This window comes from Borostomias antarcticus, assembly GCF_949987555.1.
Source record: "Borostomias antarcticus genome assembly, chromosome: 21".
NCBI classification, from domain to species: domain Eukaryota; kingdom Metazoa; phylum Chordata; class Actinopteri; order Stomiiformes; family Stomiidae; genus Borostomias; species Borostomias antarcticus.
The window spans coordinates 11,978,742-11,991,075 of NC_140254.1; the positions used below are offsets into that span (position 1 = coordinate 11,978,742).

General features: G+C 48.8%; 1 protein-coding gene across 1 annotated transcript; it reads right to left on the reverse strand.

The window, feature by feature from the left end:
• Positions 1-761: 761 nt before the first annotated feature.
• Positions 762-12,110, reverse strand: rfx5 (regulatory factor X, 5; the record flags this gene model as incomplete). The annotated part of the gene is made up of 9 exons (XM_084454932.1): positions 762-1,835; positions 2,470-2,561; positions 2,759-2,957; positions 9,603-9,688; positions 9,925-10,073; positions 10,335-10,469; positions 11,146-11,228; positions 11,665-11,698; positions 12,001-12,110. The coding sequence occupies 9 exons, from the start codon at positions 12,108-12,110 to the stop codon at positions 762-764; spliced, it is 1,962 nt and encodes a 653-aa protein (XP_084311058.1).
• Positions 12,111-12,334: the final 224 nt, after the last annotated feature.

Sequence of the window (12,334 nt, forward strand, 5' to 3'; positions counted from 1 at the left end):
CAGAGGGCTGAGTCACATGACCCTTCCTGCAGAGTCACATGACCCTTCCTCTCTCTCACCAGCAGAGCGTCCGGGGGGGGGGGGGGGGTCCTCCCTGCTGAGGGGGCAGCAGCACTAAGAACCAGGGCAGGTTCCAAACCCGTATTACCCCTCCTACAAACCTACAGACACAGGACACGTCCAAAACCAACCCCTACGACCTCGCCGGTAGCCACCGCAGCAGTGAGCCCTGGACAGGGAAGCTGTATGGCGGAACGTTTAACCAGCCAATCCCAGGGGAAGATGGAGCTATCACCACATTGCATGCACCTATCAACCCTCCCGCCAAGATCTACAGGTTTAGGGTATAGAACCTAGGGTGGAGGGTCTAGGGTGGAGGGTTTAGGGTCTAAGGTGTAGGGCCTAGGGTTTAGGGTCTAGAATGTAGGGCCTAGGGTGGAGGGTCTAGGGTGTTGGGCCTAGGTAGGGTGTAGGGTTTAGGGTGTAGGCGTTGCTTTGGGACGAGACCCTGGTCTGAGGAGCAGAGTCACCATCTCTCTCTCTCACAGCTACAGACAAACATGCGGTCAGTCAGAGGGGAACAATCGGCCGGTCTGGTCCATGGAGGCTCAGCGACGGCCTGGCTTCTTCTGTCCATGGCTTCATCTGTCCAGCTGTTGGCTCTCAGAGGCGCCAACCCAGGACTTCCACCAATCGCTGAGAAGGGGGGGCGGGAGTCAAGAGCGATGATTGGATGTGGGGGAGGCGGGGCAGAGAGAGGCCTAACAGTCTCTGGGAGGTGGGGGGAGAGGGGGGTCCTCAGTCTTGACGGCGTCCCGGGCGGCGTGCTCTCCCGCCCCGCCCTGTGGCCCCGCCCCCGGAGGCGGGAGGTCGGCGTGGGGGTCCACGGGCGTCAGGGTGATCACCTGGTCCCGGTCCTCCAGCGCCGCGGCCGGGGGCGGGGCCGCCAGGTGCTGGTGGGAGGGGCCGGAGGTCTGGGAGGTGATGCTGGTGAGGGTAGCGGTGTTGCTGTTGATGTTGTTGTTGTTGGGTCGGGGGGCTCTCTGGATGACCCCCATGTCCCAGGCTGGCGTCCCCACCGGGCCCTGGAGCAGCAGTAGAGGCCGGGGCGCCCCCTCCTGGCCAGCGGGGCACTGCACCACCACGCCGCCCCGGGGCCCGTCCCTGCCCACGGGCTCAAGCACCGGGGCCAGCGGGCTCAGAACCAGGCCCGGCTGCTCCTGGATCACCAGCTCCAGCACCTGGGAGGAGGAGGAGGAGGAGGAGGCTTTCTGGATCACGCCCCCAGTGATGATGGAGGTCTGGGTGATGGCGGGCTGGGTGGGGCGAGGAGGAGGAGGAGGAGGAGGAGGAGGAGGAGGAGGAAGGATGTCGTTCGGACGTGGCTTCCTGGGTCGTCCTCTCTTGCGTTTGGCAGGGGGCGGAGCCCCGTTCGGCCCGAAGGCGTCGCTGGCGGCCGGCGCCGTCTCTCGCTTGGGTGCCGCCCGCGCTCTCTGGACCACGGAGGTGGGCGTGGTGGGCGCCATGGTGACCGGAGGGGGCGGGGCTTTGGTCGTCTCCCTGTCGTAGGATAGGCTGACACTCTGGGGTAGGATCATTAGGGTGGGTGCCCCCCCTGGTGCCATGGCGATGACCTTGACCCCGGGCTCCTTGGGCGCCAGCGAGGGGGGCGAGGACCGCATGGCGAGCTGGGTCTGGTCGGGGGCGGAGCTGCGGGGGAGGAGCTTGGGAAACTGTTTCATCCGTGCCTCCACTGCCTCCGAGCCCTTATTGGCCGGCTTTTCACTGAGTGGTGGTTTCCCTGGTGATGGCTGGTCCACACCTCCCTTCTCCCTCTGAGAGAGAGAGAGAGAGAGAGAGAGGGAGGGAGAGGGAGAGAGAGAGGGAGAGAGAGAGGGAGAGAGGGAGAGAGAGAGAGAGGGAGGGAGAGGGAGAGAGAGAGGGAGAGAGAGGGAGGGAGAGGGAGGGAGGGAGAGGGAGAAGGAGAGAGGGGGGGGAGAGAGAGGGAGGGAGGGAGAGAGAGAGGGAGGAAGGGAGAGGAAGGGAGGGAGAGAGAGGGAGACAGAAAGAGAGGGAGAGAGAGAGAGAGGGAAAGAGAGAGGGGGGGAGAGAGAGAGGGAGAGAGAGAAGAGAGAGAGGGAGGGAGAGGGAGAGAGGGAGAGAGAGGGAGGGAGAGAGAGGGAGGGAGAGAGAGAGAGGGAGAGAGAGAGGGAGGGAGAGAGAGAGAGAAAGATGACAGATAGTGAAAGTTAGCATGCAAGGTTGCTGTGTAGACCTCAGTAACGCTGCAGAGCCAGTCTACCTGAACTCTACCTGAACACACGACAAACAAACTACCAACCAGCACTCAGGCAGCCGGTTAGTTACTGGGGTAACTCATTCTTCTACCGACCTCCTCAACAGCAGTTCTCCGTCTGTAAACTCGATGGATGATAAAGTTTTTTTTTTTTAAATGTGTAGTTCTGCTACCTTCCCGTCAGCGGCGCTGGTCTCCGGGTCGGGAGCTGCTCTGGACTGGGCCGGGGGCTTCTTCAGCACCTTGTGGGGCTTTGCCGGGCCACCTGGAGCAAAACCGCACCGTTAGAACGGGCTGATCTGGTCGTACAGCACCACATGCTGCCTGGGCAGACCGTCTACAGACCGTTTACAGTGAACTGAACGTGAAAGCATGAAAACGTAAGAAAAATCCATTAGGCGGGGTTAAAGACAGGGGCGGGGTTAAAGACGGGGCGGGGTTAAAGACGGGGGGCGGGGTTACCGGCCAGCGTTGCCGAGGTGACGAGCTCCGCCTGGCTGCAGCGGGGGTTGACGATGTGCTCCTGCACCAGGAAGCGGGCAATCTCCACCACTGTGTCGAACGAGCGCTTCAGGATCTTCTGCGCCCAGTCGCAGATCAGCTCGCACGCTGCCTCCGTCACCTCCTGCTTGTACGTCTGCACCAGCTCTGTCAGCTCCGCCTGCAGGGAGAGGAGAGCTGTTACACCACTACCAGAACCATGCTACCAGAACCATGCTACCAGGCTCACACCACTACCAGAACCACGCTACCAGGCTCACACCACTACCAGAACCCTGCTACCAGGCTCACACCACTACCAGAACCATGCTACCAGGCTCACACCACTACCAGAACCACCCTACCAGGCTCACACCACTACCAGAACCACCCTACCAGGCTCACACCACTACCAGAACCACCCTACCAGGCTCACACCACTACCAGAACCCTGCTACCAGGCTCACACCACTACCAGAACCACCCTACCAGGCTCACACCACTACCAGAACCCTGCTACCAGGCTCACACCACTACCAGAACCATGCTACCAGGCTCACACCACTACCAGAACCACCCTACCAGGCTCACACCACTACCAGAACCCTGCTACCAGGCTCACACTACTACCAGAACCATGCTACAAGGCTCACACCACTACCAGAACCACCCTACCAGGCTCACACCACTACCAGAACCCTGCTACCAGGCTCACACCACTACCAGAACCATGCTACCAGGCTCACACCACTACCAGAACCCTGCTACCAGGCTCACACCACTACCAGAACCATGCTACCAGGCTCACACCACTACCAGAACCACCCTACCAGGCTCACACCACTACCAGAACCATGCTACCAGGCTCACACCACTACCAGAACCCTGCTACCAGGCTCACACCACTACCAGAACCACCCTACCAGGCTCACACCACTACCAGAACCCTGCTACCAGGCTCACACCACTACCAGAACCATGCTACCAGGCTCACACCACTACCAGAACCATGCTACCAGGCTCACACCACTACCAGAACCATGCTACCTGGCTCACACCACTACCAGAACCACCCTACCAGGCTCACACCACTACCAGAACCACCCTACCAGGCTCACACCACTACCAGAACCACCCTACCAGGCTCACACCACTACCAGAACCCTGCTACCAGGCTCACACCACTACCAGAACCATGCTACCAGGCTCACACCACTACCAGAACCATGCTACCAGGCTCACACCACTACCAGAACCATGCTACCTGGCTCACACCACTACCAGAACCACCCTACCAGGCTCACACCACTACCAGAACCACCCTACCAGGCTCACACCACTACCATGCTACCAGGCTCACACCACTACCAGAACCATGCTACCAGGCTCACACCACTACCAGAACCATGCTACCAGAACCATGCTACCAGGCTCACACCACTACCAGAACCATGCTACCAGAACCCTGCTACCAGGCTCACACCACTACCAGAACCCTGCTACCAGGCTCACACTACTACCAGAACCATGCTACCAGGCTCACACTACTACCAGAACCACGCTACCAGGCTCACACCACTACAAGCAGCGAAGCTGCATAGGCCACCATTATGTTTCTAGCTTTTCTTATTCCTCTTTCCAAGTCACGTTGACAAGTTGAGCACTCTAGTGCCACCTATGCTTGTAACTTTTGAATCGTTTGTTTGATTTTCATGATTCAGGGATCATTAGATTCCTTGCGTCAAGCCGAGTTCAAAACATACCATGGTTTCATTATTTTTTCATTCTCTTGATTGCAGAATGCAAGTTACACTTTTGGTGTTCTGCAAAATTTCACAGATTTTAGAGTGGGGAGAGATGCACTTTGGAGAAATGTCACATTTTCTAAACTGCCATCCCTTTTCCAATTCTCACAGCTTATACACATATTATATATAAAAACGTTCACATGACTCTTGGGATTCGTAAAATCCAAAAAGCTAAGCTCTCCGAGGTATCATTTTTTGCCGCGTGACAGTTTGAATGATGACTCCCCCCCTCCATTGAAACCAATGGTGCCACGCTCTAATTTGAAGCAGAAAATGACTGAATCAATGTTGTGTTTCTAACTCGTCACCTCTCCTATACTTTTGAAGACAGAAAGTCATATTATACCTCGAAATGTTTGTGTGATTGTCTGGATTCTATAGAAGTAAATAGTTACGCTCTGCTATGTATACTTTTCGCCATGTGCCAATTTAAATGACGACACCCCCCTCTCACTCAACCGAGAGGAAGCAACCCTTCCAGCTGACATAAATTAAGTGCTCAGGACTCAGGCTCAAGTGTGAGGGGGCGGAAGGGTGGTTTGCGCACTCAGATTGGGATTCCTTGGCTGCTTGCAGCTAAACTGCTTGGCCCCCACATTGCTGCTTGCAGCCATATTTAGGGGCCAGGCAGCGTAGCTGCCGGAAACCTATTGTATTTGCCTATATTATTATTATTATTCTCCATCTTCCACTGAAGTCTAACTTCTCGTGGACAAAAAATCACCAAAATTTGCACATAGCTCCAGTACTATACCCAAAGTCCTCAACCTGCATTGTAGGTCAATAAACCTGAAGGTGGCGCTACAGCAACAGTCTAAAGTTTAAAACTTTAAAAAATCATAACAAATCAGTCATAGGTGCTATCACTGTAAAACCACCACGTGAATGTAGTCCCAAGTGAGACAAAACTTTCATATGCTTTGACCTTGCAGGACTTTTGAAGTCCATCACTCTGATTTCTTCATAAACTGTAAAACCTATCAAACCTATCTCCTCCCACATTTTTTGTTCAATTGACACCAAAATTGATCTACTGTATCGTCAGACTGTCCTTAGCAAACGATCCTCACAGATTTTTGAAATATGAAAAATTGAGCCCACAGCACATCAAAACGTTTTACTGTTAACAGTTCTGTATACAGTTCCTATTAATTCTCGCCAAATCAATGTCTGATCATCCTCATAAAAAGTGACAACATTGGCCACATATCCAAGATGTAGTATGATTTTTCTCAGAATTTTATCTCAAAAATTGAATTTTTTAAAATATGTTTAATTCTGTCCTCTGAAACCAACACTTCATACAGAGAAAACTACGTTACCCACAATCCAACGCAAGCTCCACGAATCTGAGACATCGCTGTTGGCAACCCTACCCCACCCCCGCCGAGGATTACAATTACTAAATCGATTGATTGGCAACTGACTGAGTACACAGCTGCTGAAGTTAATGTTCAATTATGAAAAAAAAGCTAACAAAACCTGTTACCCACATTTTTCAATCAATTAAAACTAAAGTTGCTATACTGGATCTTCAAACTGTCATTCACAAACTCATTGACCAGATTATTGAATTATCAAAATTGATCTTACAATGCATCAAAATGTTTTACTTATTATTATTATTCTCTATCTTCCACTGAAGTCTAACTTCCTGTGGACAAAAAATCACCAAAATTTGCACATAGCTCCAGTACTATACCCAAAGTCCTCAACCTGCATTGTAGGTCAATAAACCTGAAGGTGGCGCTACAGCAACAGTCTAAAGTTTAAAACTTTAAATCGATTGATTGGCAACTGACTGAGTACACAGCTGCTGAAGTTAATGTTAAATTATGAAGAAAAGCAAACAAAACCTGTAAAAATTAATAAACATATCCCATCCCACATTTTTTATCAATTAACACCAAACTTGCTTCACTGGATCTTCAGACTGTGTTTCACAAACTCATTGACCAGATTGTTGAATTATCAAAATCGAGCTTACAATGCATCAAAATGTTTAACAAATGTTTTACGCTACGATACGAATGTACAAAATGAACATTGGAATGTCAACTTTCTTGTTGTCTTCCTATTCTCTCGCTTATTGCTCCTAAACTTGTCGGAAATTGCCTGGCCCCGCCTCATCGCTGCGAAGCAGCTTTAATTTATTGTATTTGCTTTTCTCCGCAAGTAATGTGATGTATCATGACAAAACCCGATGGGGAATATTGTGTATATATCTCACAATATTTCCCATTGAGTTTTGGCATGATACATCACATTATTTGCGGAAAAAAGCAAGTACAAAAATCAGGTGTAAATGAAAAAGGGTGTATCCACAATGATAAATGAGGCCCCAGGACTGATTTCACACTGCTCACACTATTACCAGGACTGACCTCACACCACCAGGACTGATCTCACACTGCTCACACTACTAGCAGGACTGACCTCACACTACTCACACTACTACCAGGACTGACCTCACACTGCTCACACCACCACCAAGACTGACCTCACACTGCTCACACTACTACCAGGACTGAACGGCCTGGGGGTTACAGTGTGTTGTGTTTGTTACAGTGTGTTGTGTGTGTGTTACAGTGTGTTGTGTGTGTAACAGTGTGTTGTGTTTGTTACAGTGTGTTGTGTGTAACAGGGTGTTGTGTTTGTTACAGTGTGTTGTGTTGTGTAACTGTGTTGTGTGTGTTACAGTGTGTTATGTTACAGTGTGTTGTGTGTGTAACAGTGTGTTGTGTTACAGTGTGTTGTGTGTGTAACATTGTGTTGTGTTTGTAACAGTGTGCTGTGTTGTGTAACAGTGTGCTGTGTGTAACAGTGCGTTGTGTGTGTTAGAGAGTGTTGTGTGTTACAGTGTGTTGTGTAACAGTGTATTATGTGTGTAACTGTGTGTTGTGTTACAGTGTGTTGTGTAACAGTGTATTATGTGTGTAACAGTGTGTTGTGTTACAGTGTGTTGTGTGTGTAACAGTGGGTTGTGTAACAGTGGGTTGTGTCTAACAGTGTAGTGTGTGTAACAGTGGGTTGTGTAACCGTGTGTTACAGTGTTGTGTGTGTTACAGAGTGTTGTGTGTTACAGAGTGGTGTGTGTTACAGAGTGGTGTGTGTGTTACAGAGTGTTGTGTGTGTAACAGTGTGTTGTGTTTGTTACAGTGTGTTGTGTGTGTAACATTGTGTTGTGTTACAGAGTGTTGTGTGTGTAACATTGTGTTGTTTTTGTAACAGTGTGTTGTGTGTAACAGTGTGTTGTGTTAGAGTGTTGTGTGTGTTACAGTGTATTGTATAACAGTGTATTATGTGTGTTACATTGTGTTGTGTTTGTTACAGTGTGTTGTGTGTGTTACAGTGTGTTGTGTGTGTAAGGCCTGATTCATAGTCGACGCAAACAACGCAAGCTACGTTGTGAACGCAAGCTCCAACATGAGTCGAGAGCTTGCGTTCTGTGTTTTGTTTTGTGGAAACACAAGGAATTGCACTATTGCTTGCGTCAAGTGACAAATTTCGGCATGACACACGCAAGGACGCAACGAGATCTTGCATGGCCTTGCGAAGCTTGCGCTTATGTAGTTTGCGTCGACTATGAATCCAGCCTAACAGTGTCTTGTGTGTGTTATAGTGTGTTGTGTTTGTTACAGTGTGTTGTGTAACAGTGTGTTGTGTGTTACAGTGTGTTATGTTACAGTGTGTTGCGTGTAACAGTGTGTTGTGTTAGTATGTTGTGTGTGTAACAATGTGTTGTATTTGTAACAATGCTGTGTTGTTTAACAGTGTGTTGTGTGTTAGAGTGTTGTGTGTAACAGTGTTTTGTGTAACAGTGTATTATGTGTGTAACAGTGTGTTGTGTTAGTGTGTTGTGTGTGTAACAGTGTTTTGTGTAACAGTGTATTATGTGTGTAACAGTGTGTTGTGTTACAGTGTTTTGTGTTGTGTAACAGTGTTGTGTGTAACAGTGTGTTGTGTAACAGTGTTGTGTGTGTTACAGAGTGTTGTGTGTTACAGTGTTGTGTGTGTTACAGAGTGGTGTGTGTGTTAAAGAGTGTTGTGTAACAGTGTATTATGCGTGTAACAGTGTGTTGTGCTGTGTTACAGTGTGTTGTGTGTGTAACAGTGTTTTGTGTAACACTGTGTTGTTTTGTGCAACCATGGGTTGTGTCCAACAGTATGTTGTATGTAACAGTGTGTTGTGCGTGTTACAGAATGTTGTGTGTGTTAGTGTTGTGTGTGTTACAGTGTTGTGTGTGTTACAGAGTGTTGTGCATGTTACAGTGTGTTGTGTGTTACAATGTTGTGTGTGTTACAGTGTTGTGTATGTTACAGAGTGTTGCGTTTTACAGTGTGTTGTGTGTGTTACAGTGTTGTGTGTGTTACATTGTGTTGTGTTTGTTACAGTGTGCTGTGTGTGTTACAGTGTGTTGTGTATAAGTGTGTTAGTGTGTTGTGTGTTACAGAGTATTGTGTTTTACAGTGTGTTGTGTGTGTTAGAGTGTTGTGTGTTACAGTGTTGTGTATTACATTGTGTTGTGTTTGTTACAGTGTGTTACAGTGTGTTGTGTGTGTAACTGTGTGTTGTGTAACAGTGTGGTGTGTGTGTTACAGTGTGTTATGTTACAGTGTGTTGTGTGTAACAGTGTGTTGTGTTTGTAACAGTGTGCTGTGTTGTGTAACAGTGTGTTGTGTGTTACAGTGTGTTGTGTGTAACAGTGTGTTGTGTGTTACAGTGGTGTGTGTGTTACAGTGTGTTGTGTAACAGTGTATTGTGACACACACAACACTGTAACACTCACACCACTCCCCAACACACAACACTCTGTAACACGCGTAATACTCTGTAACACACACAACACTTGAACTTTAACTTGAACACTGTAACAGTTACAGTGTGGATAGGAGAGGAGAGGAGAGGAGAGGAGAGGAGAGGAGAGGAGAGGAGAGGAGAGGAGAGGAGAGGAGAGGAGAGGAGAGGAGAGGAGAGGAGAGGAGAGGAGAGGAGAGGAGAGGAGAGGAGAGGGTACCGGGTCGTTCTTCAGGTCCAGGTTGGGCAGCAGCGGCATGTTCAGCACAGTCTTTCTACGGATTCCACTATAGCAATACATAACAACTGGTTAAGGAAGAATCAGATTTTATCAACAATTTCTCTTAACACTGTAAAAAAAACAGAGCTATAATAACATAATAAGTCTAAAGATGGGCCTATTTGTAACAGCATTCTCTTAATACCAAAACAATCTCTTCACCATCCTTCATTCAGAGAGCTATGTGTACTCTATGCACGGATGTTTCTGGAAGGTAGCGTCCCTGGGGGATATCCAGGAGGGTTAGGGTCACACGGTACACGGCCCTGTCGGTCTCTGTGGAAGGAAGGATATTTGGAGTGGCCCCGCCCCCCCAGCCTGCGGGCCTTGATGTTGGGAAAGATGTCTCTGATGATCTTCCCAAAGTTAGCAGCACTCAGGGGCCGATGCTGCAGGTTCTCACAGTATCTCCTGGAGGGAGGCGAGGAGGAGAGGAGGGAGGAGGAGAGGAGGGAGTTGAGGAGGAGAGGAGAGGAGGGAGGAGGAGAGGAGAGGAAAAAAACACAATCGAGTAAGTTGGGAGACACCCCCCCAGTACAGAAGGTACATTGATACATTATACAGTAGATTATAAATATATAGTATTAACAAATTCTCATTCACAGTGATGTCCTGGCAAGTCCTCAGACTCCTCCTCAGACCCCCTGACCTCTGACCTGGAGGTTCACCCACCTGTAGGTCTCATAGACGTCCTGCTTGGGCAGGCAGGTGTCGGCGTGCTCCTCCAGGTGGCTGCGGATCCAGTTGCAGGTGTGCAGCTGGTCGGCCGTGCTAAAGGACCCTGCGTCTCCCCCGACCACACCACCGCTGCTGGGCAGAGAGAAACGCCGTTTCCACAGGCTTTCAATACACATTGGCATACACACAATACACACTGGCATACACACCATTACACACAGGACACACTGGCATACACACCATTACACACAATACACACTGGCATACACATCATTACACACAAGACACACTGGCATACACACCATTACACACAATACACACTGGCATACACACAATACACACTGGTATATAGAGAATATCTAGAGAGAACATCTGTGAAGGTAGACAGATGTGCGTGTTATTATCTAGAGAGAACATCCCCTCTGAAAACAGTGACACACCCGCGCCTCCCCAACCCCCCAAATTTGTCCATTATGCAAGGCAGCGTGTTGCTAGTTAACGTTATGACGTTTTCGCACAATACATTCATGCCTGCGGGGGGAGGCTCTCTCTGCACTATCCGCTAATTTAGTATACATCTCTCCCATTATTTATATTGATTTTCTGAACTTTAAAATCACGTTTCATTCATAAAAACCATAGAAAATTCAACAAAAAAAAAAAGTTTTCCTTTTCTTTTTTTAACCATCCCTCCGTGCCTCCCCTGAATTTCTTTGGGGCCCCTCAGGGGAGGCCCGCCTCACAGTTTGGGAATGCCTGGTCTAGAGAGAACATCTGTGAAGGTAGACAGACGTGCGCGTCTCACCTCTTCTCCCCAGCACTGGGCCCAGAGGGCAGCTGCAGGTAGAGGTACAGCTTGTCATTGTCAGAAAAATGCTGCACCTCTTTCTGTAGAAACACAGAACAGGAGAGAGAGATGAAAGGAGAGACAGGAGAGAGACGAGAGACATGAGAGGAGAGAGACAGGACAGAGCCTTTAGTCATCTGTCAGTCTTTCCAGCAGCAGAGAAAGCTTCATATAACAAATCAATCACCAATGCTACTGCTGTCTAAGTATCAATCACCAATACTACCCCTGTCTGAGTATCAATCACCAATACTACCCCTGCCTGAGTATCAATCACCAATACTACCCCTGTCTGAGTATCAATCACCAATACTGCCCATGTCTGAGTATCAATCACCAATACCGCCCCTGTCTGAGTATCAATCACCAATACTGCCCATGTCTGAGAATCAAACACCAATACTACCCCTGTCTGAGTATCAATCACCAATACTACCCCTGTCTGAGTATCAATCACCAATACAGTCGTCTACTCACCAGGATGTTCTCCACTTTACACTGAACACTCTTACTGAAAAAGAAATCACACTTAGTTAGACACGACTGCACACACCCATGCAAACTTGCATGGCTTTTACTGTTTTTTTTTTCTTTTTCGTGTTGTGTGTCTTATGTGTTCATGTGCTACAACAAGGAAATTTGAACACTGGGGACTATTAAAGTATTCTCTCTCTCTCTCTGTGTATCTGTGTGTGTGTGTGTGTGTATATATATATATATATATATATATATATATCCATCCATCTATCTATGATCATGGTGGTGTTGATGATGAAGATATCGTAGCTGAGGATGATGAGGGTGCTGACGTACGAGACATTGCTCTCTAGTTTCTGCACCATCATGCTGGGCTCTGTGTCGCCTTCTCCCGGGTCCAGCCCCTCCCGCTTGGAGGGGTCCACCTTCAACCTGTCCTCTGTCATGACTGGCTGACGCAACAGCGGCAAACCACTCCCAGAGGCCTCTAGGAAGTACACAGGCACACAGTGTGTTAGCTGATAATCATATCCTGTTTGACTTCATTCCACCCAAATCACAGTACTTATCAGATGAGCTATACTGCCAGTCAACAGCATCAGGAGAGAGACCTTTCAGAGGAGATGGGAGGGAAGAGTGGTTGTTTCACAACAGGTAGCATGTGATCAAT